At 35.9% G+C, this 23,726-nt stretch overlaps 1 protein-coding gene across 18 annotated transcripts in view; it reads right to left on the bottom strand.

Moving 5' to 3' along the window:
- Positions 1–10,839: 10,839 nt before the first annotated feature.
- Positions 10,840–23,726, bottom strand: part of EIF4G3 (eukaryotic translation initiation factor 4 gamma 3) — a 373,254-nt gene continuing 360,367 nt past the window's right edge. For all 18 annotated transcript variants that reach the window (XM_077150955.1, XM_077150957.1, XM_077150961.1 and 15 more), the window contains 4 exons: positions 19,537–19,683; positions 15,918–15,999; positions 11,790–11,936; positions 10,840–11,376 (listed from right to left, as the gene is read on the bottom strand). In XM_077150955.1, coding sequence (XP_077007070.1) covers positions 11,195–11,376; positions 11,790–11,936; positions 15,918–15,999; positions 19,537–19,683 — 558 coding nt within the window. In that variant the 3' untranslated portion in view covers positions 10,840–11,194. The remainder of the gene's footprint in view (positions 11,377–11,789; positions 11,937–15,917; positions 16,000–19,536; positions 19,684–23,726) is intronic.

Raw genomic sequence — 23,726 nt, 5'->3', positions numbered from 1 at the left:
CTCCTTTAATGTGATCCTCTCAACAATCCTATGAGGTGGATGATGTTATCCTTATTTTACAGATAAGGAAACTGAGGAACCACCCAGGTAGGGCTATGCAACAAAAGCTCTGGTTTTTCCAACACCAGTGCTCCAAAGTACACCTACTATACCACTTTTCTCAAAGTGTGGGATAAAGACTTCTGGTGGTGAGAGAGAGAATATTTCTTGGAAAACACTGCCTCCCAGAAAATGTAGTGCCACTTTCAGCTCTGATACTTGCTAGGTATGTGGCTTCTGTGGCACTCAGTTTCCCTATTTGGTAAAAGGCAGTACTACATTTTGGGCAAATAATAAAAATGTATTTGCAAAATCCTTTGAGGGACTGGGCAAAAAATATGGAACTATTAAATTTCCCCACCTGGGGAATTCCCGATACTTTATCAAGCATTGAGGACTCCCAATTTAATAAGCCAAGCCTTTGATCTTGAGGCCCTTATGAAACTTCTGCAATTGTAAAGCTAAGCCTAAAGTAACACACCTAATAGTTCCCCCAGAGAACGTCTTCTGTTGCTAAGATGTGGCCTCTCTAGACCAAACTCTGCAAATGAACTCATTACCCTCCCCTCATGTAGAATACGACTTTCAAGGATCTAAGTTTCCCTGGCAATGTGGGACATTACTCCCAGAATGAACTAGGCCCGGCATCATAGGATTAAGAATGCATTCTTAAAAGTCATGAAGCATGTAACAACATGGATGGACCTCAAGGATGTCATGCTGAGGGAGATTAGTCAGAAACGAAAGGACAAATACTATATGGCCTCACGGATATGAACTTGGAGAATTTCAGTTAAGAAGAGAGGTTATCAGGAAATAGAAATAGGGTAGAGATTGGGTAATTGGAGCTGAAGTGATACAGATTGTGCAATAGGACTGATTGTAAAAATTCAGAAATGGATAGCACAATACTACTTGATTGTAGCACAATAACGTAAGTACACTGAATGAAGCTGAATGTGAGAATGATAGAGGGAGAAGGGCTGGGGGCACATATGAAACCAGAAGGAAAGATAGACAATAAAAACTGAGATGGTATAATCTAGGAATGCCTAGAGTGTACAATGATAGTGACTATATGTACAAATAAAAAATGTTGTTGCATGAAGAACAAAGGAATGTCAATATTGCAAGGTGTTGAAAATAGACGGTCATTTATTTAAAACTTCAAATTCTGTGTGACACTAAAGACAGAAATCTTATTTGGTACAAAATTTTTATTTTGACTAGTGCATTTCCTAATTTAACATATATAGCTTAATTGAACACCATAAGTACATGGAACCTTGAATAGGGTGTGAGATTTTGTAGGTTTGTCCAGGTTAATGTGACCCCCTGATAAATCTCAGGGTGATTTGAACAGTGAATAAAGAAATATTTGCAAAGTCTCCTTGGGGAAATGGGAAGAAAGGAGGAAATATTTAATTTCTCCATTTGAAGAATTCCTGATATTCTCACAAGCAGTGAGGACAACCAAATCAATAGGCTGAGCCCTCAGTCTCGGGGTCTGCCCATATGAAATTTATTCCTGCAAAGGACAGGCTAAGCCTACTCAAAATTAGGCCTAAGAGTCACCCCCAGAGAACCTCTTTTGTTGCTCGGATGTGGGCTCTCACTCTCTAAGCTCACTCAACATGTGAACTTCACCCTATGTGGGACGTGACTCCTAGGGGTGTAAGTCTTCCTGGCAATGTGGGACAGAAAGCCTGGGATAAGCCAGGACCTGGCATTGAGAGACTGAGAAAGTCTTCTTGACCAAAAGGGATAAGACAGAATTGAGACAAAATAAAGTTTCAGTGGCTGAGAGATTTCAGAGTTAAGATATTATTCTGGAGGTTATTCTTATGCACTATATAGATATCCCTTTTTAGTTTGTGGTGTAATGGAGTGGCTAGAGGGAAGTACCTGAAACTGTTGAGCTGTGTTCCAGTAGCCTAGATTCCTTTTTTTTTTTTTTTTTTAAATAAAACCAATCAACATACAAAAACACGAACATTCTTAACTTATGAACATTCCATACTTGGTGTGCATCTCCCCCTTTCTACGTGGGACATGACTCCCAGGGGTGTAAACCTCCCTGCCAATGTGGGACAGAAATCCTAGAATGAGCTGGGACTCAGCATCAAGGGATTGAGAAAATTTTCTCGACTGAAAGGGGGAAGAGAGAAATGAGACAAAGTGTCAGTGACTGAGAAATTTCAAACAGAGTCAAGAGTTATCCTGGAGGTTATTCTTAGGCATTATATAGATAGCCCCTTTAGAGTTTAATGTGTATTAGAGAGACTAGAGGAAAGTGCCTGAAACTGTAGAGCTGTGTTCCAGTAACAATGTTTCTTTACGATGATTCTATAAAGATACAACGTTTACAATGCGACCTGTGATTGTGAGAATCTTGTGTTTGATGCTCCTTACTTCTAGGGTATAGACAGATGGGTAAAATATATGGATAAAAGTAAATAAATAATGGGGGGACAAAGGGTAAAATAAATTGAGTAAATGGAAACACTAGTGGTCAATGAGAGGGAGGGTGAGGGGTATGGTATGTATGAGTTTTTTCTTTTTACTTAGTATTTCTTTTGCTGGAGTGATGCATATGTTCTGAGAAATAGTCAAGGTAGTGAACATACAACTATGTGATGATATTGTGAGGCACTGATTGTACACAATGTATGGAATGTTTTCATGTCAAGAATATATGTTTGTATGTTATGTTTTTACAATTAAAAAAAAAAGAATACTTTCTTGACCAAAAGGGGGAAAAGAAATAACAAAATAACAAAAGTAACAAAAAAAGGTTTCAATGGCTGAGATTTCAAAGAGTCAAGAGGTCATTCTGGAGGTTACTCTTATGCAAGCTTCAGCCAAATATTACAAATTGCCATGGTATGCCAAGCAATTTGTAATATACCTGCACTATTCCTAGAAACCTAAGAAAACTTAGGGCTTTATTTAAGACTCTATAAAAGTTTTACCTATTGTTTATTTTTCAGAAACTCAAAACCTCCAGATTGTTCCTACGCCAGATAAGCCCTGAAACTCAGAGGTACCAGTCTCCTAGGACATCAATCAGTTGCATCCCCCTATTCTATAATATCTACATCCCTTTTCAACATGTTAGAATGGCGATTGCCCAAATATCCCTGAAGCTTCAGAGAATGATCAAGAGAGGGAGGAATTATGGCAGAGAAGTTAGAATTTAACAAAGGATTATGACTACTGAATCATCATAAAGGTATTTCTAGTTTCTAGTGTGTTAGAACAGCCAGAAGGAAGTACCTGCAATTGGGGAACTGTAACCCGTATTATAATTTGAAATTTGCTGTAACTACTCATTAAACTGTACTTTGAAATTTATCACTCTTCTGAATGATTAAAAAAAATGTTAAAAAGGGCACTACTACCACCTTATGTATGTCATAAGTTTGGTGTATATTAGATGCCATCCTCTGCTTCATAGCTAATTACATCTTACAACAGGTTTTGGCATATAGCATCAATACTGTGATGTAGGAAGGAATTATTGTTCCTATGTTATGGCTGAGAAAACAACAGCCTCAACATCTTGAAAAAGTTTTTGTTTCTAGTCAGCTTTTGTTGTTCCTGGATTCCTTCCGTTTCTAGGGATTCTGATTTAGTAGGGTGAGCCCATGAATTTACATTTCTAACATGCTCACAGATGATGTTGATGCTGCTGGTCCAAGTCTACAGTTGAATAACCTTGATTCAAAGCTTGTGGTTATTCCAGTCCAATAACTAAATTTGGAGTGGCTAAATTTGGGGATTAGAAATGGTTAAAAGCACGTCATTCCTCTAGCTGAAACATTTTTTTTTTTTAAAGAAAGACCAATTAAGGTTGGTGTCTAGTGAATTCTACTAAATAAATGGACAAGGTAACTTTCAAAGTTTTGACTCCCCTTGACCAGAAAAGGTTTACCTGGCTTAATTTGTCATAGGTTATGTTCAAGTTCTTTCACGTGTGAGAATGTTTCAGTGTACACTGATTCTCTAAATGGCAGCCAACCTGTCAATATTGGAGAAAATAGCACTGTTTTTTGTATATAACTCCTGAGTATCCCTAAAAAGTATTCCACAGCTTTACACTTTAGATGACCTGACTGTTGCAAGGACGAATCATTCCCATTACTTGAAGCTCTGATTTAAACATACATAAATTAGATCAGAGGACCAGATGGGTATGTGCCCATGACTGAACTCGCTTCCACCCTTTCTTCAGTCTTCATACATGCCCATTCATTCCCCCACCACAGCACTGAACTTGAACTCATATTCCCACCCCCTTAACTATTTAATTCTTCAGATTTCTCAGTTTAAAATTCTCTCCCTAAGGGAAGCATTCCCTAATTGTCCAGTTTAGAGTTCCAAATTATATGTTCTCAGAGCACTGTATTTTCATAACATGTGACATTTGTAATTCCATATTTGTGTGTCCAGTACCTTCCACAGTGTTTGGCACAATTTACAGTAAGAGATCAGACTTGAGGCACCTAGAAGTCATTTATTTTTAAGATATCTGAAAATAAAAATTGTTTTCTAAATCATTAGCTAAGTAAGGTTACTTTAAAACATTTTACAGTGGTCTCATCCTGGCTCCTATCAGGATAATCTAGGAAAGGTCAAAAAAGAAGTGCCCAGGTTTCAAGTTTTAAAATGATTGGTCTGGCTAAGGGCCCCTAGGTTTGTACTTTAAAAAGTTCTCCAGGTGATTCTGATGTGCAGCCAATGTTGAGCACCATTATTCTTACCAAGTCTAGGAAAAAGTTAAGGTAGGACAACTTTCTGAGCTTTGGAAAAAAGACAGCTTCATGGGACTTCATGCCAGGAAGCCAACAAAGGGGTAAACATTAGAAGAGTCAAAAGGGATACCACTGGTGCAGTGGTGGCTCAGTGGCAGAATTCTTGCCTGCCATGCCAGAGACCCACATTCAATTTCTGGAGCCTGCCCATGCCAAAAAAATAAAAAACAAACAAAAAAAGACATCACTGGTAGTACAAGTTCAACTGATGAATAGTGGTTTGTTTTGCACCTTTCTTGATATTCTTATTTGAAAAGTTTAATACCCTACCTTCTTACCTTACTTCGTTAGGCTCAGTAAGTAGTATTTGAAGTGATTCTGGATGTGCTCAATGTGGTTGGCATGAGTGAGCCTATTATAGAGATCAGGGAGGCCTATATGAGATGAGTGGCTGGTCACATAGCGGGTAAACAGCATAGTTAGCACTAGAACAGTTGTCCCTACTCCCACTGTAGATCTCTCCAGTACAGCATACAACCTCTTCCTGCAAACTCTTAATATCTACCCAGCTATCATTAATACTGCACTGTATGGTAGCTTAATATATTCCCTAAATATTTCTGGCCAAGAAAAAGGGAAATTAAAATAAATAATCATAGTGGGGAAAGAGAGGGAGAATAGTTCCTTTTTTCTTGCTGAGTAAATGATCAAAGCATGACTGAAATATCTATATGCTTGAGTCTTTTGGGTAGTATTTTCTAAAATTTATAGTGTTACTTGTGAAAGTGTCTTACTTACCTTGCAAGATCTCTTCTTCAATAAAAAATGGAGTTTAAAATATTAACAGACAGAGTAGAGATATCCCAGAAGCTAAGAGCTCACTCAATGCCCAGATCTTGGTTTCTAAATACCATTTTCCAGAAAAGGAACCAGGGCCCATTGGAGAAATGGCTGATTTTAGGGCCAGGGTAGGAAAAATACAAGCTACACATGTGGCATCTTGCAATGTCAGAAAGTAAGGAAGCATTCAAAAAACAAATGAATAAGGGCATGTCAGAGGGACAAAGGAGTTCCCAATGGCCAAAGCTGGTACAATTTGAGCAACAAAATAACATGCATTATAATACAAAGTATAAAATAGACGTGATACTACACTGACTTTATATATATATATATATATATATATATATATATATATATATAAACATGTAAATAAAATTACTGAATAAATAAATGGGGAGAAGAGACAAATCTTCTCTGCAGCCTTCCAGAATTCCAAATTTATGTAACTACTCCCCCCTCAAGGAGGTAGAGCTTAATTCTCTCCCACTCACCTCCCTTACCCACTGTGGGCTGGATTTGTGACAAGCTTTCAGAGTAGACAAGAGTAAGAAAGGGGGGAAAGAAAAGTGGAGACACCTGGCAAACACTATCTTAATCAATGATCAAGTTTAAAAATATCAATGATACCATGTGAATATCATGTCAGCCCTGTCCACTAACCCCATAAGATGAGAAGGGCATTTCACCTCTGTGCTATTTTTATCAAAATTCATACTCTAGTCTAATTGTGAGAAAACATCTGACACATCTAAATTGAGAGGCATTCTACAAAATATCTGACCAGTTTTCCTCAAAACTGTCAATGTCATGAAAAACATGGAAAGCCTGAAAAATTGCCAAACACAGTAAGACATTATAGATACACGATAACTACCCACAATGTGGTTACCTGGATTGCATTCTGGGACAGAAAGATGAATTAATGAAACCCAAATGAAGCCTGGAGTTTGGTTAATAGTACTGTACCAATGTTGGTTTCTTAATTTTGACAAATGGACCATTATAATGTAAGATGGTAACAATAGGGGACACTGGATGAGGGACACAAGGAATTCTCTGTACTATCTTTGCAACTTTTCTCTAAGTCTAAAATTACTTCAAGATAAAGGATTTATTAAGGAAAAAACATTGGCATATTATTCTCTGCAGCTTATTTTCTGATACGTTAATCATTTTGTGATTTGGGAATACAGAAAGATGTCAAATGTTTGGCTGGTTTTTGGTGGGCTCAAGATAACTTTTCTAATAGATTATCCTTTTTCCCCTTGAAGGACACAAGTGGTATTTGAAGCTCGTGAGCATGTAGTCAATCTCTCCTTAAACCACTGGAGAATATGGAGACCAGCAGGACAAGTTTATTGCATAGAAGAGGAGGTCTTCTATAAAATGAATGAACTGGGACTAACCAGTTGTAGAGGTTCTGCTTCAAGGCATGTTATTCCTTACTGGGCAATTTCAAGCTCATGGCAAGTAAGCAGCCCTAAGATCCTTAATAGTCATTATGCCCAACTATGTGTCAATGAAGAGGACAAAGCTTTAGACTTTAATGCACTAATTACAATAAAAACTAACCTATATTTAAATCCTAATTTTAAAACCAGAAACTAAAAATTAAACAAAACAGCTTATTCATATTCTGTTTGGGGACTTCAATTCCAACTCACTTTCCATTTTAACTTTTCTAGGGTACATTTTAGTAGTCTCTAATTCATGCAGGGATTTTGATCCCAAGGAAAACTACTCTAGCAAGAAGAAATAAGGGGTCAAAATGAGCAGACTGTAGTTGCCAGTGCTAGGATGGCAGACATCTCAGGTCATAAGTGTCAAGTCCATAGAGTGATAAAAGGAAATTCTTCTGTTCAGAACTTGTTCAGAACTAGCTGTTGGTTGTAAACATATTGCCAAGTTATGTCAATTAAAGAAAACTGAAACCAACGTCAGGTCTCTGATGTTGAAAGCAAACACTCATAAGACTTGACCATTTTCTAAATGTTGGACTGAAGGTCAAAACAAAACGTAAGGCAAATGCATAGAGACAGAAAGTAGATTAATGGTTGCCAGGAATTGGGGTCAAGGCAGAATGACTATTAATAGGTATGGGGCTTCTTTTTGGAGTGACAAAATTAGATGCTGGTAATGGTTACACAATTCTGTGAAAACTAAAAACCATTGACTTGTACACTCTAAAGGGGTGAAATTTATGATATGTCAATTTGATGTCAATGAAAAAAAAGCAATGCAAAAGTTACTTTATACAAAATGAGGAACATAGGAATGCATAAATGCCAATGGTATGGCCAAAACTGAAAAACTAGATCCATCCAGTTGTCTTTCAAGAACAAAACCTAAATAATAAAACAAAGAATCAAATGCAATAGCCTGTTTTTCTACCTTAGAGTCTTCTTGACTTGAATGGAACCATTTGAAACAAAATGATAGTAATATATCAAAACTCTCAGAATAAGAATTTTGAGAGTGGTTCTAGAACGGATAAAACTGTCTTGAGTTTAATTGCTGTAAATAATCTAGGATGCACGAGAAATATAAGAACAGGACAAAATTCAAATCAAAGATTTTCCAGGATAATGAAAAGCGGACACTTCTTAGTGGGACAGGGTGCTGAGATAACATGCTAACTGCTAGCCTTTTTTTTCCCCCATGAAGAGTATGAGCTCCATGAGAGCTGAGACTGTTTTATTCAGTCATACTTCTTGGACTTTAGTATATGGTAGATACTCAGTAAATATGTGTTGAATGAAGCAAGTTTACAATGCATCTGTGACTGAGTTGAGTTTATTTTTTAAACTGGCATCATGGATGCATGGGTGGTTCAGTGGTAGAATACTCGCCTTCCAGGCAGGAGACCTGGGTTTCATTCCCGGAATGTACAACCCCCCCCCCCCCCCTAAAAAAATTGGCATCAAGCACACTGAATTAATGAACTAAAAGAGGCATTGTAACTGTTTCTAAAGTCTGCTGAAATGGATAAAATAGCTTTTGCTACAGCTTGAAGGTACGCAGGCATGTCAATGCTGGCAATGTGGCTTATTACTTTAAAGCAAAAACACAAACACCTAAACCCAGCTTTCCCATAGGCAAACTGTGAAGATGTTAAGTTTCATGACTTTTTACATTTCATTAACTGTAATTTCATTACAGTTATTAGTTTGGATCAATTATTCCACTTTGCTCATATCTGCTATTAGGTAATCCCTCTAATCTTATGTAACATTCTGTGCACTAAACAATAAGGTACCCGAAAGGTTACTTTGTAGTTTCTTCATCACACTTCATGCTGTTGGTGAGATTTTTGTTCTCATACTAAAGCTGTTTATAGCTGAAGCTTTTTTCAACACTTTTATTTTCCTGCAAAAATGATCTCACTCTTTCTTCCATTCCTTGCACTTATCAATATGTAAAATATAGTTGACTAGGGCCATGTCTCCTACCTGACCAGACCCCTGCAAGCAACAGCCACCAATTCCCAAGAGGCAGTCACCACCCTGCTTTCACCAAACCTCCCACTCCTGCATATGCTGCTGAAACCTTCTAAAAATGTACATCACTTGGGGGAGATTCCTGGATTGAAATCTTCTGCATTTTGATTTTGGAGGCTGTTAAAATTCATCATATCAGGTTGCTTCCCCAACTGAGGGCTCCCAGGCAGAGCTTCAGTCAAACCCCAAACAACTTTTCAGGGCCCATCTTTTATGGCAGATGCTATCTCACCTGACATTCAGGGCTCTACCATTACAGAATGGGCTCTGCATGGGCTCAGTAGCTGGATCCTAAATGGTGTTCAGTCATATTGTGGAGAAAAGCTTTTTAATGCCTTGGAAAATTTTGTTCTTGAACACCACAAGTTTCGTCAAGTCTCTTAATGAGGATGTTTCTTCACAGAGGGAAGAATAAATCTCTGGTTAACCAGATAAAAAACACAAAGACTGTTTCTCTGGAAGCTGCCTGGTTTTCTTTATCTATATATTTTGTTGGGTGATAGGTCACAATTGAAATGGAAAATCATCTGTAGAGATTGCAACTTTATAAAAGAAAAGAAAAACCACAGCATTCCACTACCTGTGAAAGAACCAGAGACCCAAACCACACTTGACTTGACACTTATCGGAGTGACTCAAGTTGGAGTTGGGGAATAATGTGATTTTCACACATGGTATTGATTTGATTTTATACCCACCCCTTAATTTTTTAAAAGCACAATTTAGTTTTGGTTTCTTTCATTCCTTAGAAGACATTTTTAGGTTTCTTAAGCATTGTAGACAATTGAGACATGATTTTAAAATCAGTGGCAGTGGCTGGTAGACAAGGAGAAGAGATGTCAGGTTGTTGTTTTATATGTCTCAAATTGAATTAGTCTTCTGAGTCCTGATACATGTAGCAGAACACTTAATAATTTAAATTATTGCCTATAGATTTGCTCCCACCCTGAATACATTTTTGATCGGTGTTGGAGGTTTCCCTGGACTTCCAGAGGCGCTCTACCACCCAAGCACAAGTGCATCCCTTAACTACAATGTGGCTTAGCTTGCCTTTTCTGAATGCAGAAACCCAGACACACATAGACACACCCCAAGGGAGAGATTTGGATCAGACAACGAATAGCCAAATAGCATCTCCCAGAGACTTGGACACAACTGTCAAAAGGAGAAGTCGCGTTACTTTCTTTTAAACTTGCAATGCTTGTCTTTATTTTGTTCTTTATATTTTGAAAGTGAAAAGAAATAGTATTGAGTCAATTTCTTTTTGTTTTTTTTTTAAATATTTGTTCTATGTATTTACAAGTCTTAAATTTGCTCTAAAGATTTCAAAAGTATTAAGAGTACTTTTCCCAGGGTAGCACTTTTTTGTTTTAAACAATTCTTGGAGTTCTCTGGTCCACAGCATTTTCACAAATGTTTTTCCTTTTGTTTCAAGGTTATGTATGTTTTGATTACTATTGTGATTTTTATTTTCTGAAGCAAGCTAAAGGCAGGCAGAAAGATTTGATGCCAAAAAAAAAAAAGAAAACAGAAAGATCTTTCTTACCTTGCTCACCAAACCTTCTTAAATCTGGACTAACACTACTTGCTTTAAAACAAACGTGAGGTGCATTTGAAGGGGAGGGAAATTTATTTCTCTGCTTTTCTATTATACAAGTTGTTTACAGAAACTGCAAATTAAAAAATTACACTGGCATTTGCAGTCCTTAAAATAAATTAAAAGTTCTGAACTTTCTTTTTTTTTTTTTTTTGCTAAACAGATGTGTTTCTTTTAAAGTATGAGTCCTCATTTAAAAAGAAAAGATTAAAACAGAAAATATTTTCTATAAATAATACATGTATTTTGGTTTTAGTGCTCCCGCCCTCAGGTTTGAAGTTTACTTTTTTCCAGTACCTTTTTCCTCCATGATCACCTTTTTTTCTCTTTCCCCTCTCCCACTCGCGCACATGTGGGGGTTTCTGCGAGAATTGGCCTTGCTGCACTGTGATTGGCGAAGACGTGAAACTTTTTAAAAAAATACTTAAATTGTTTCTTTTGTTTCGGTTTGTGTATTTGAAGTTTTAGTTATCCTCAGATTCTTCTTCTGCTTCCCGCAGCCATGTGAAGAATGCTGTGACAGATTTCAAGGCCACACCCTTTCCATTCTGCTCTGCAGGGTCCTTGCTGCTTTCCCACTTGTAGAAGGCATCCTCAGATATCACCTCCTCATCATACAGACAATCAAAAAACATCCGTAGCAAATCTGCAAGGGGATGAAAAGAAACCCCTCAGTTTCAGGGCAGTTGCGAGGGAAAGCCTGTATCTGAAAGTAAATGCATGAATGCACATTAATTCCTTCAGTAACAATAACCTTATTTAAAATGCTCCAAAGCCACACATATTAGAGAGTACAGATACATGTCCATCAAAGCAAGAACTTTTATTACTCAGACCTGCTTAGAATGAGAAAGCTGCTAATATAAAATAGTTGTCATTTCTCCATTAGAGTCAAGTACATAAAAACTTCATATTTATTAAAGTTGATGGTTATCTGGGTTTTTGTTACTAGTGATTATTCTGTTATCCACTGTTCAAACCCCAAAACCATCCCTGAAATTTCAGCCTAGATAAATCTCACCCATTGGTGTTATTAAATGTAACATGAGGTGAACTTACTGGCAGGTTGATCAAGTTTTACTATTGATGCTTGTAGTGCATAAAGTGCTTGTAGTTCCTTCTCTGTATCTGAGTCTAGGTACTTGAGTAAGATCGGTACTCTGTGCTTGATAACAGCAGTGTCCACTCGGAAGGTAGAGCAGTCAGCTAGAGATGATAGAAGACTAGGTATTATATTTAAGGAGTTAACATACAGAGTCATTTTCAATTTTCTGAGTAGACAGGATACATATCACTTTGCAAGGAAAGAGAAATAAAGGAGGTCCAAGACAAAGATTTTGAAATTCAAGATGCTCAGAAATTTTTAATGGGAAATTCTCTCTGAAATAATAAATACATGGAGAAGGATAGATTTTGAGAACTGGATTTCCTTACGAGTAATACATCCAATTCTTTATCTTTAATTATAATGAAATAGTTACAGTGGTTTTATGACATTCCAAACTACAAAAGCAACAATAAAAAGGAAGTGACATCAACTTCTGTGTGAGACCAAAGAGAGAGATGTGTATTTGGTGCAAAATTTATATTTTGGGTAGTGCATTTCCTAATTTAACTTGTATGGTCAGATTAGTTGAACACTGTAAGTACATGGAATCTTGAATAGGGTGTGAGATTTTGTTGGTTTGTTCAGGTCAGTGTGATGCCCCAATATATCCCAGAATAATGTGGGCAGTGAATAAAGAAGTATTTGCAAGGTCCCCTTGGGCAACTGGGGATAAAAGAGAAAATATTCAACTTCCCCATTTGGAGAATTTCTAATATTCTTGCAAGCAGTGGGGACAACCAAATAAATAGGCGAAGCCCTTGATCATGGGTTTTGCCCCTGTGAAACTTATTCCTACAAAGGATAGGCTAAGCTTACTTAAAATTAGGTCTAAGAGCCATACCCAGAGAGCCTCTTTCATTGCTCAGATGTGGCCTCTAAGTCAGCTCAGCAGGTGAACTCATGTCCTTATGTGGGACATGACTCCCTGGGGTGTAAAAATCTTTCTGGCAATGTGGGACAGAAATCCCAGGATGAGCTGGGACCAGGCATCAAGGGGGTGAGAAAGCCTTCTTGACCAAAAGGGGGATAAGAGAAATGAGACAAAATAAAGCTTCAGTGGCTGAGAGATTTCAAAGAGTTGAGAGGTTATCCTGGAGGTTATTCTTATGCACTGTATGGATATCCCTTTTTAGCTTATTGTGTATTGGAGTGGCTGGAGGGAAGTTCTTGAAACTGTTGAGCTGTGTTCTAGTAGACTTGATTCTGGGAGATGATTGTTTATAAAGATAAAACTTTAACAATGTGACTGTGGGATTGTGAAAACCTTGTGTCTATTGCTCCTTTTATTCAGGGTATGGACAGATGAGTAAAAAACATGGAGAAAAAATAAATAATTTTTTTTTATTAGAGATATTAGTGGTCAATGAGAGGGAGGGGTAAGGGGTATGGTATATTTGAGTTTTTTCTTTCTTTTTCCCTTTTATTTCTTTTTCTGGAGGATGCAAATGTTCTAAAAAATGATCATGGTGATGAATACACAACTATGTGATGATATAACCACTGATTGTATACCATGTATGGAATGTATGTGTGTGAAGCTTTATCAATAAAAATATTTTTAAAAAAAGGAAGTGACAATTAGTACAAATCTCTTCAGAAAAGTAAAAGAACTGAAACTGTTTTATTATCACTTTGGAAGTCAAAGACTAATTGTGACAGTGGCAAATAAACCTAAGCTAACCCGGCAGTTCAAATCTAGGCTTTTTAGGGAAAGAGCATGGTAGAAGGGGCTGAGAAAAGCATCCTCAGTGCCCCAAAGCGTGGGATTTTACTTTCTTTGTAAGTTATCACTGGGGCACAATCTTGCTTTTAAAAGCAGCTTTTTATACTTTCCAACTTTGATTATGATACACTAAAGTCCTGTTTCCATAGAACTGGGGATAATTTAAAAGATTTTTAAAAATACTTTCTATGGGGGTCAGGCCAAGGTGGTTCAGAAGCAGGCAGAGTTCTCGCCTGCCATGTCAGAGACCCAGGTTTGATTCCCAGTGCCTGCCCTAAAAACAAGAAAAGTAAAAATCAAGGACTTAACTGCTCACCTGGAGAATTTAGAGAAAGAACAGCAAAATAACTTCAAAGCAAATAAAAGAAATAAAGATTAAAGCAGGAATAAATTGGAGAATAAAACAGTAGAATCAATAAAACCAAAAGTTGGTTCTCTGAGAAAATGAATAAAATTGATGGACCCCTAGGTAGACTAACAAAGGAAAAGAGAGGACACAAACAAAATCAGCAATAAGAGGGGTTCATTACCATGGATCCTCAGGAAATTTTTAAAAATCTTAAGAGAATGCTATGAACAACTATATGCCAACAAACTAGACAACCTAGATGAAATGGACAAATTCCTAGAAATACATGAACTACCTGTACTGACTCAAGAAGAAAAGGAAGAATGCAGCAAACCAGTTATAAGGAAAGAGATTCAAATAATCATCAAAAATCTTCCCACAGGGGAAGAGTGAAATGAGACAAAGTGTCAATGGCTGAGAGATTCCAGACAGAGTCGAGAGGTTATCCTGGAAGTTATTCTTAGGCATTAAGTAGATATCACCTTGTTATCCAAGAGGAAATGGAGAGGCTGGAGAGAAATGCCTGAAAATGTAGATCTGTGTTCCAGTAGCCATGTTTCTTGAAGATGATTGTATAATGATATAGCTTTCACAATGTGACTGTGTGATTGTGAAAACCTTGTGTCTGATGTTCCTTTTATCTACCTTGTCAACAGATGAGTAGAACATATGGAACAAAAATAAATAATAGGGGGAACAAATGTTAAAATAAATTTACTTTGAAATGCTAGTGATCAATGAAAGCAAGGGGTAAGGGGTATGGTATGTACAATTTTTTTTTTTCTGTTTTCATTTTATTTTTCTGGTGTCTTTTTATTTCTTTTTCTGAATTGATGCAAATGTTCTAAGAAATGATCATGATGAATATGCAACTATGCAATGATATTGTGAATTACTGATTATATATGTAGAATGGAATGATACATATTAAGAATGTTTGTGTTTCTTTCCTGTAATTTTTTAAAAAAAATTTAAAAATTAATAAAAAAAATTTTTAAAAGAAAAAAAAATCTTCCCACAAAGGCAGCTAGAAGGAAAAATCTGAGATGATGGTATGGTAGCCCACGACAGACTGGGCTATGTCCTCTACTTGTTGAAGAGTGCTTTGAAAACTAGTGCATTTTGCTTTTTTCTTCCTTTGCTTTGTATATGTGTTATATTATACAATAAAAAAAGTTAAAAAATAAAAAATAAAAAAGACTTTCTGTTTGATTCCCAGACTATGCACCCCACCCCACCCCACCCCACCCCAAAAAAAGACTCTCTACTTAGCTTGTTATTGATCCCACTAAAGAATAACACTGAAAACAAAATTGTCTGACAGAAACCCTTAATTTAAAATTTAAAATTCTGGAGCTAAATTAAGTGGCAGAAGGCTATCTTCTAAAATGAAAAAGACAGATGTGAAGTTCTGAGACATCTTTTGAGCTGATGGATTTTTTTTTCACTATAGTGAAAGAGATGTTAGACTAAGTGGAAGACCTTATTAAATACTGCTAAATACTACGATACCTAGAGTTTACCAATCACAATCCTATCCATCTACACAATTAGTAAAGTTTGATGAAACTGTCTATATAAAATAAAAGCCAACATAAAACAGGAGAAACAGTTGGTGCTTTCTTTTCCTCATGTGTATTTATATGAAGTAACTTTTCTGAGAATAATTTTCCACAGAGAAGAATATTCAACCCATTCTTTATAGCTCATGAATGAATGGAAGATGTTGGAGGTGAAAAGGTAAAAGAAAAGCCACATGTAACAATATAAAATAACACAAGTTGCATGCAGTAACTTTCAGGTGCTCTCTACAGACAGAGCAGATATTCACCCTTCTAGTTAAGACAAGCATTCATGGTACAGAAATGGCACCAATTGGTACAAAAATTGAATGATACAGGCCAAGTTTTAAAGATAATACAAATTCAGACCTATATAATCAGCAGTTAAGTACTGACCTATTAGAGATTTTAGATGTTAACAGTTGCCTTCAGAAATGTTACTTACCTATAATAGCTGCTTTACAAACGGCTGTCATTAAAGCTCTAAGGAATGTAGGTGAACTCATTTGGTTTTCATCTAGATTAGCCTGAAATTAAAAGTAAATGAAACAGTTAAAGATACTCTTGGCACACCACAGAAATTATTTCCCCCAAACCAGGGCTGAACTGGCACTAAGGGCACACAGAGTTACATTCAACTTTCTTGCAAAAATCAATCTACTGATTCACTAGAAAACAGTTTGGCTACCATTAATTCTTTTGGAAAACGTTATGAGTACCAGCATTTAGTTTTCAAGGAATTCACTCAACGCCTATACTCTGCTCAATCAATTTAAATGGCATAAACCATTTAAAGACATATTCTGTCTCCCAAAAGAAATTCATATTAAGATGATCTATCCAAGTCTATAAATTTAAAAAAAACAAGCAAATCACAACTGCAGTGTATTTTCTCACTGTGTACAACTCTTCTTAAATGTGCCAACATGCTTTTTCATCTTAATTTTAATATGAGTTAAAGATTAGTCTCGCACATTGTCTCAAACAAAAACTTCAGGTAGTGAGAAAACTTACTATTTTCTAAGGATGATAGGAGAAAATGTATTTAGAGATATTAAGTAGAGTAACTGGATCCCTAGATTTATTTTGTTTATTTCTCTTAAGAGCTTGCTTTTTGTTATTGAACATTGTACTAGACCAGATGAGGAAAAGATAAACAGAAGGAGACAATTTCTGAGCAGGTATGTGATATATTTTCCCAACATGGCTTATGAACAGAATATAGGCTTGTCTCAACTTCTTTTAATAGCACAGTTATGGTATTTTCCACTGAAAGAGTAAGCCTTAAAAGGATTGGCCAGGAAAAACTCAAGACGTCATTTTAAATTTTATGTTAGAAAGTGAAAAATTTCAAAAAGATCAATTTAATGTTTATGACTTTTAGAACTAAGGTAGACTGACTATCATGTTCTATTTGTTGAATACCTAACCTCAAATATCATGTGGGAGGAACTATTAGTTTCTTGACAGCTAAGAGTGGTTAACATGTTAGACTGTCAGCTCTGCGGGACAGGGCCATATTACAGTAAGGTTTTACCACCAGTCTTTTTCACAGAACAGAAACATTGGTGCCATTGCCAACAGTTAAGGTTTGGTGATGGGCAAGAGCCATAAATAACATTTCATGATGATTTATTTATGTATTGTAGCCAGTTGCTGCTTTATACCCCTTTTAGAATGAAACCCCACTGATCTAACCCCAAAGAAATTATTTCTGCAAAGTCTGTATGATTATTTTTGAAGAATAAGTAAGACTATAAAGACATACCCTTTTTGGTTCAACAATACTTTATGAATGGGGTGACAGAACAATTTCAAGTATTGAATATCACTTGAAATCTCCAAGGATTAGAGTTTTATCAAAGTCTGAGAAAAATTATCTAATTATAATTAGATAAATATCACTTCAAACCATTTGCTTCAAAAGAAACAAGCTGCATATTTATCTTACCAAATAGAACTAAATATTGCAATTCTAGCATTTAGGAGTGGAAAAGACCTGAAGAAAAGTGTCAAGAATGCTGAAGGATAGATTAAGCAAGGTTTTAACAAAAAAGGTAGGAATGAGAAGGAAGATGGGTCTGCTAGTGAGGACAGATCAGAGGTCGGCTACTATTATATTTTTGTCTTTTCTAATTTTTCTCAAGTCAATTTTACTAGGTATAGTTTACATTCAATAAAATTTACGCTTTATCTACTCCTTGAAAATAACTGTTGGCCTAGAGAAGGCAGAATAAACACAGATAGAAAAGAAGCGAAGGCCAAGATGGATGAAAAGGTAAAAACAGCATCATTCTGCAATAAATGAGAAAATATAAGACCAAATTGCTGAACTGATGGTGATATACAAAACGTTATGGAAAAAGAGAATAATTCTAAGTACACAAATGGTGAGCTAACTTCCAAATAGGAAAAGAATGTATGTAACTTACCAATAATATACCAGAAATCTTGATGATGATTCTATGCTAAGTTCTAGAAAAAACTGTCACTGAGTAGTTTAAAAGGCTTAGAGAGGAAAGGGACAGTTTCACTAAGAGACAACATAAATTCATGAAGAAGAGTCATGCTAAAATAACCTCATTTCCTTTTCTGATTTGATTATTATATTAGTATACAATAGTTCAAAAGAAATTAGATAGACATACTTCTCTAGATAATAGCAAGGTATCTGAAAATATTATATGATGATAGATATCCCTTTTTCGGCAAGATGACAAAGGTATGCTAGAGAGTAGAGTGATACGAAATAATAAACAGATTAACAACCTGAAGTGTCCACAAGGCGGTGTGGGGTCAGTCCTTGAAGGGTATGTTGCTGTTCTTGGTTCTACCCATTCAGATATTTTCCCCAAAACATGGATGAGGACACAGTTGGCATGTTAATGAAATCCATGGATAATGGTTTTGGCAAGCAAATTATGACAGTCAGAATCCTAACCATTCTGGGAGACTAAAAATTTGTCTAATTTAAGAAGATGAACAGAAATAAATTAAAAAATCCTCCATTTTAATTAAAAAACCAAATGTACAAGGTTAGGGTGGTAGAGATGGGTGAACAACAGAAGATAAAAGAATGGGCACAACATGATTGAAAGAGCAATTTAAGTTCAGTGTGATGAGGCTGTCAAAATCAGAGTCCAAAACCAGAAATGCCATATTACCATCCGACCTGGCATTAGTGGGTCACAACTGGCAATCATGCTCAGTTTGCACATCTCACTTTAAGAGGGATGGTGAAAATCCAAGCTGTGTGGATCAGAGTAACTAGACTGATAGAGGGTATGTATATCAACATTTCAAGAAAGGGTGAAAAGAACCTAGAGAGAACCTAGAGAAGGAGAGAAGGATAAAAAGATAGCTTATCCCAATTATTTAAAAAGTTTCCAACTAGACAGATATATAGGTTTATTTTCATGTATGTATAGGGGAAAAAATAGGTTAAAAACTCAAATTAGTAGATGCTTCACTTTTTTCAAGGCCTGGAAGTGGTTAAAAAACAACTGCCCATTAGAAGTGCTATAAAAGAGGATTTATATCATGATCCCATGAAAAATGTGCACAAATAAAGCACCTTGATAAACAAGAATTACTATTCAAAGGAATACATTTAACAGATTAAAAGACATGATCAATATAGACTCCTCAACACAAGATAACTAAGTTATAAAATTTTAATATAGCCTTTAATATGCAAATTTGTTAGCTCCTTTCATAATTACATACTCCTTACTAACTTTATTCATGATAGCATTTAAAATGTGAGGACATTCCAAAAGGAACGTAAATTTTGAAACAATAAAATATAAAGCATTTCTTACACTAATGTGAGACCTAGAGAATGGACTATGTTCTGATTATTTTTACTTGACTTTATAACAGACTATGAATCTTATAAAAACATAGAAAGTATTAAGAGAGTTTTAAATATACATGCAAAAATAAATGTTAACTTCCCTAGGATTAAAAACTCTCATGAGGTCAAAGGGTGGTATGTGGATTAAGGGGATGCCATGAGAATTTTTCATGCAAAGATATCAGGGAGGGTGACATAGTCTTTATACCTCCACCCAGTCAAAGATCTGTTCATCATTTGCTTTCTCCTCAATAATGAGTTTCTCGAGTCGCTTATATAGCTCTTCAGCAGAGAGTTCTTTCTTTGAAAGTGCTTCAGAGGAACAGGAACTGTCAGACTCTATAAAGTCCAACTTCTGAAAAAAAAATGTTAAGCATATTAATATAGTTCAATATTATCTTTAAGAGGAGTACAAAATCATGGGCTACATCTACTTTACATAGGATCAGAATGATCAACAGGAACCATTTTATATTCGTAGTTCTGAAAGACTCTTACTCCATTAGCTTTTTGAATATTTTTCCAACTTCTCTGATTTTCCTAAACAGTTTAACAAATCACCTTTAATTACCTCTCTGGCTATACTTACCTCTAAATCATTCTGAGCTTTAATCTTGCTCTTGGCCATGAAATAACTCTTTAAGGCAGGGCAGGAATACTAAACAAGGATACAATTTAGTTCCTTTTCTCTATGTAGTTTAGGGTTTAATATCACTACACCACAGGGCAGCTGCAAAACTCTACAGAGTTGCAACTACAGTTTGGATTTTGCAAATACCTCTTGACCATTCTGAATCCAAGTGTGAGATATGGTATTATAAGTGTTTAACCCTTAAATGGGTATTTAAAAAAAATCTATTATCAAATTTATTGGTAATTTTCAAGGGTATAAAGCAATGAGGCATATAGGTATGACTTGGTTTATGAAATTTCACTATGCAAAAACCATAAAACTAAAATATTGAAGATTGTTTTCCTAGAATACCTTTGAAGACCTCAGTATGTTCTTAAACACTACCCATTCTCCAACCGCATCCAAACAGAAGAAACCATTATCTTTTATCTTGATTTCTGTGTTTTTCATCCCCTAGTGGGTTTTTTTTGTTTATTTATCTATTTTTTGCATGGGCAGGCACTGAGAATTGAACCTGAGTCTCTGGCATGACAGGCGAGAACTCTACCTGCTGAGCCACCATGGCCCACCCGTGTTGATTATTTTTAAATGTGATAAAAATATATATAACCAAAAATATATATAACCGCATTAAGTGGACAATTATTTGACATTTAGTACATTTATAAAGTACCAGCACTTCAATTTTTATGGCTGCATTGTATTCCTTTGTATGGATATATCACATTTTGTTTATCAATTCATTGTTCATGGACATGAGTTGTTTCTACCTTTTGGCTACTGTGAATAATGCTGTGATGAGCACTGGTGTACAAATACCTTTCTGAGTCCCTGCTTCCAATTTTTTTTGGTCTATACCTTGAAGTGGAATAGGTGGGTCATATACCTAAATTTAGTTTTCTGAGAAATCATCAAACTGTTTTTCACAGTGGCTACATCATTTTACATCACCACCAACAATTGTACTAATTGGAGAAATTTCCTATTTCTCCACATCCTCACCAACACTAGTATATTATTTTCAGTTTTTAAAATAGTAGTCATTCCAGGCAAATAATAAGACAAAGCTCAGTAGCTTTCCCTAGGAGGACTGACTTTATTTGGAATAGAGAATTAGGAAATTCAAGCCTAAGGGCATTTTGTATAATTAAGAAGAGACCAGTATCTCCATGATAACAAGGAAAACTGTAGACCAGCTGAAAGGTTAATTATCTCAGAACCAATCAAAGAAACTGATAAAGAGGAGTCCTTGTGGGGTCAGAGCAATATACAAAGGATGATTGTAAAAAACTACAGGGTCTGCCTTTACGGATAAGTCTGTGGAGCAGATTAGGGTAGCTAGAATACAAAAGATGGACAATAATAAGTGTTGGTGAGGACTTGGAGAAATAGGAAGCCTCCTACATTGCTGATGGGACTGTAAAATGGTGCAATACACTTTGGAAACAGTTTGACAGCTTTTCAAGATAAATAACATATGCCCACTAAAAAGTTTGTACACAAATGTTCATAGCATTATTCATAATAGCCAAAAAAGTATAAACAATGCAAATATCTACCAATTGATGAATGGATAAATAAAATGTGATGTATCCATATAATGGAATATTAATAAACAATAAAAAGGAAAGATGTTTTGATACATACTACAAAATGGCTGGACCTTGACAACATTATACTTGGTGAAAGAAGCCAGTTACAAAAGACCACATATTGTTTAAATCCATTTTTAAGAATGTTGCGAAGAAGCAAATCCATGAGACAGGAAATATATTACTATTGGGTATATTATGGCTGGGGTAGGGGGAGGATAAAGGTAAAGAAGGGGAAGTGGTTGCTAATAGGTATGGGGTTTCCTTTTAGGGGAAGGAAAATGTTCTAAATTATAACTGCAGTACTGTGTACAATCCTGTGCATATACTAAAAACTATTGAATTGTACACTGTAAACAGGTAAACTGTATGGCATGCAAATTATATCTCAATAAAGCTTTTAAGAATAGTTTTGAAAAAAAAACCATTCTACTGGGTGTGAAGTAGTATCTTATAGTTTTTCTTTTTCTTTTATTTCTTTCATGGGCAGGCACTGGAAATTGAACCTGAGTCTCTGGCATGGCAGGCAAGAATTCTGCCATTGAGCTACTGTGCTGGTTTGAAAGGAAGTACGCCCCCTAGAAAATCCATGTTTTAATCAAAACCCCATTTGATAAAGGTAGAATAATCCTTATTCAATACTGTATGTTTGAAACTGAAATCAGATCATCTCCCTGGATGATGTGATTTAGTCAAGAGTGGTTGTAAAACTGGATTAGGTGAGGACATGTCTCCACCCATTTGGGTGGGTCTTGATTGGTTTACTGGAGTCCTATAAAAGAGGAAACATGTGGGAGAATGGGAGATTCAGAGAGAGCAGAGAAGAACGACATAGCCATGAGAAGCAGAGTTCCCCAGCCAGCAACCTCTGGAGATGAAGAAGGAAAATGCCTCCCGGGGAGCTTCATGAAACAGGAAGCCAGGAGAAGAAGCTAGCAGATGACACTGTGTGCCTTTCCACATGAGAGAGAAACTCAGACTGTGTTTGCCATGTGCCTTCTCAGCTGAGAGAGAAACCCTGAACTTCATTGGCCTTCCTGAACCAAGGTATCTTTCCCTAGATGCCTTTGATTGGACATTTCTATAGACTTGTTTTAATTGGACATTTTCTTGGCCTTAGAACAATTCTTTTCACATTGTTCATTAATGATGTATTAGAACACAACTGACTCCTGTTATTTGTCTTGTATCCTGCAACTTTGTTTGAATTCATTTATTAATTTTAGTTACTTTCTAGTGGAATATTTTGGAGTTTATATAGAATCATGTCATGCAGTAGGGGTAATCTGACTTAATTTCCAATTTGGATACTGTTATATTTCTTTCTCTTGCTTGATTAGTCTGGCTAGAACTTCCAGAACAATGCTGAGTAACAGTGATTACAATGGGTATCCCTGTATTGCTTTTGATTTTAGGGAGAAAGCATTCAATCTTTCTCCATTAAAGTATGATATCTGCTGTGGACTTTTCATAAATGCCTTCTATTATGTTGAGAAAGTTCCATTTTATTCCTAGTTTTCTGAGTGTTTTAATCAAGAAGGATGAAGGATCTGTCAAATGCCTTTTCTGCATTGAGACGATCATGTGCTTTTTTCCCTTCATTCTGTTAATGTGGAATATTATAATGATTGATTTCCTTATGGTCAACCATCATTGCATTCCTGGAATAAATTTCACTTGCTACAGTATATAATCCTTTTAATATACTAGTACATGTAATTTGCCTATATTTTGTTGAGGATTTTTGCATCTGTATTCATAGTAGATATCGGTGTGAAATTTTCTTTTCTTATCTGATTATATTAGGTATCAATGTTATGCTGGCCTCACAGGGTGAGTCAGGAAATAATCCCTTCTCTTCTATTTTTAAAAAAAGTTTGAGAAGGATTGGCATTAAATCTCTTTATATATTTGGAAGAATTCAGTAGTGAAACTATTTGATCCTGGACCTTTCTTTGTTGGGAGACTTGAGGCTACTGATTGAATCTCCTTCTTATTATATAGGTCTGTTGAGATTTTTTATCTTTTCTTGTGTCAGATGAAGTAATTTGTGTGTTTCTAGGAGTATGTTTATTTCATCTAGGCTTTCTACTTTGTTGGCATATAATTGTTCACAGTACTCCTTTATAAACTCTCTATTTCTGTAAGGTTAGTAGTAACATGCTCACCTTT

The sequence above is a fragment of the Tamandua tetradactyla genome, chromosome 2, assembly GCF_023851605.1.
Source record: "Tamandua tetradactyla isolate mTamTet1 chromosome 2, mTamTet1.pri, whole genome shotgun sequence".
Taxonomy (NCBI): domain Eukaryota; kingdom Metazoa; phylum Chordata; class Mammalia; order Pilosa; family Myrmecophagidae; genus Tamandua; species Tamandua tetradactyla.
The sequence above is the reverse complement of the archived record's forward strand: the minus strand, read 5'-3'. Positions and strand labels throughout refer to the sequence as shown.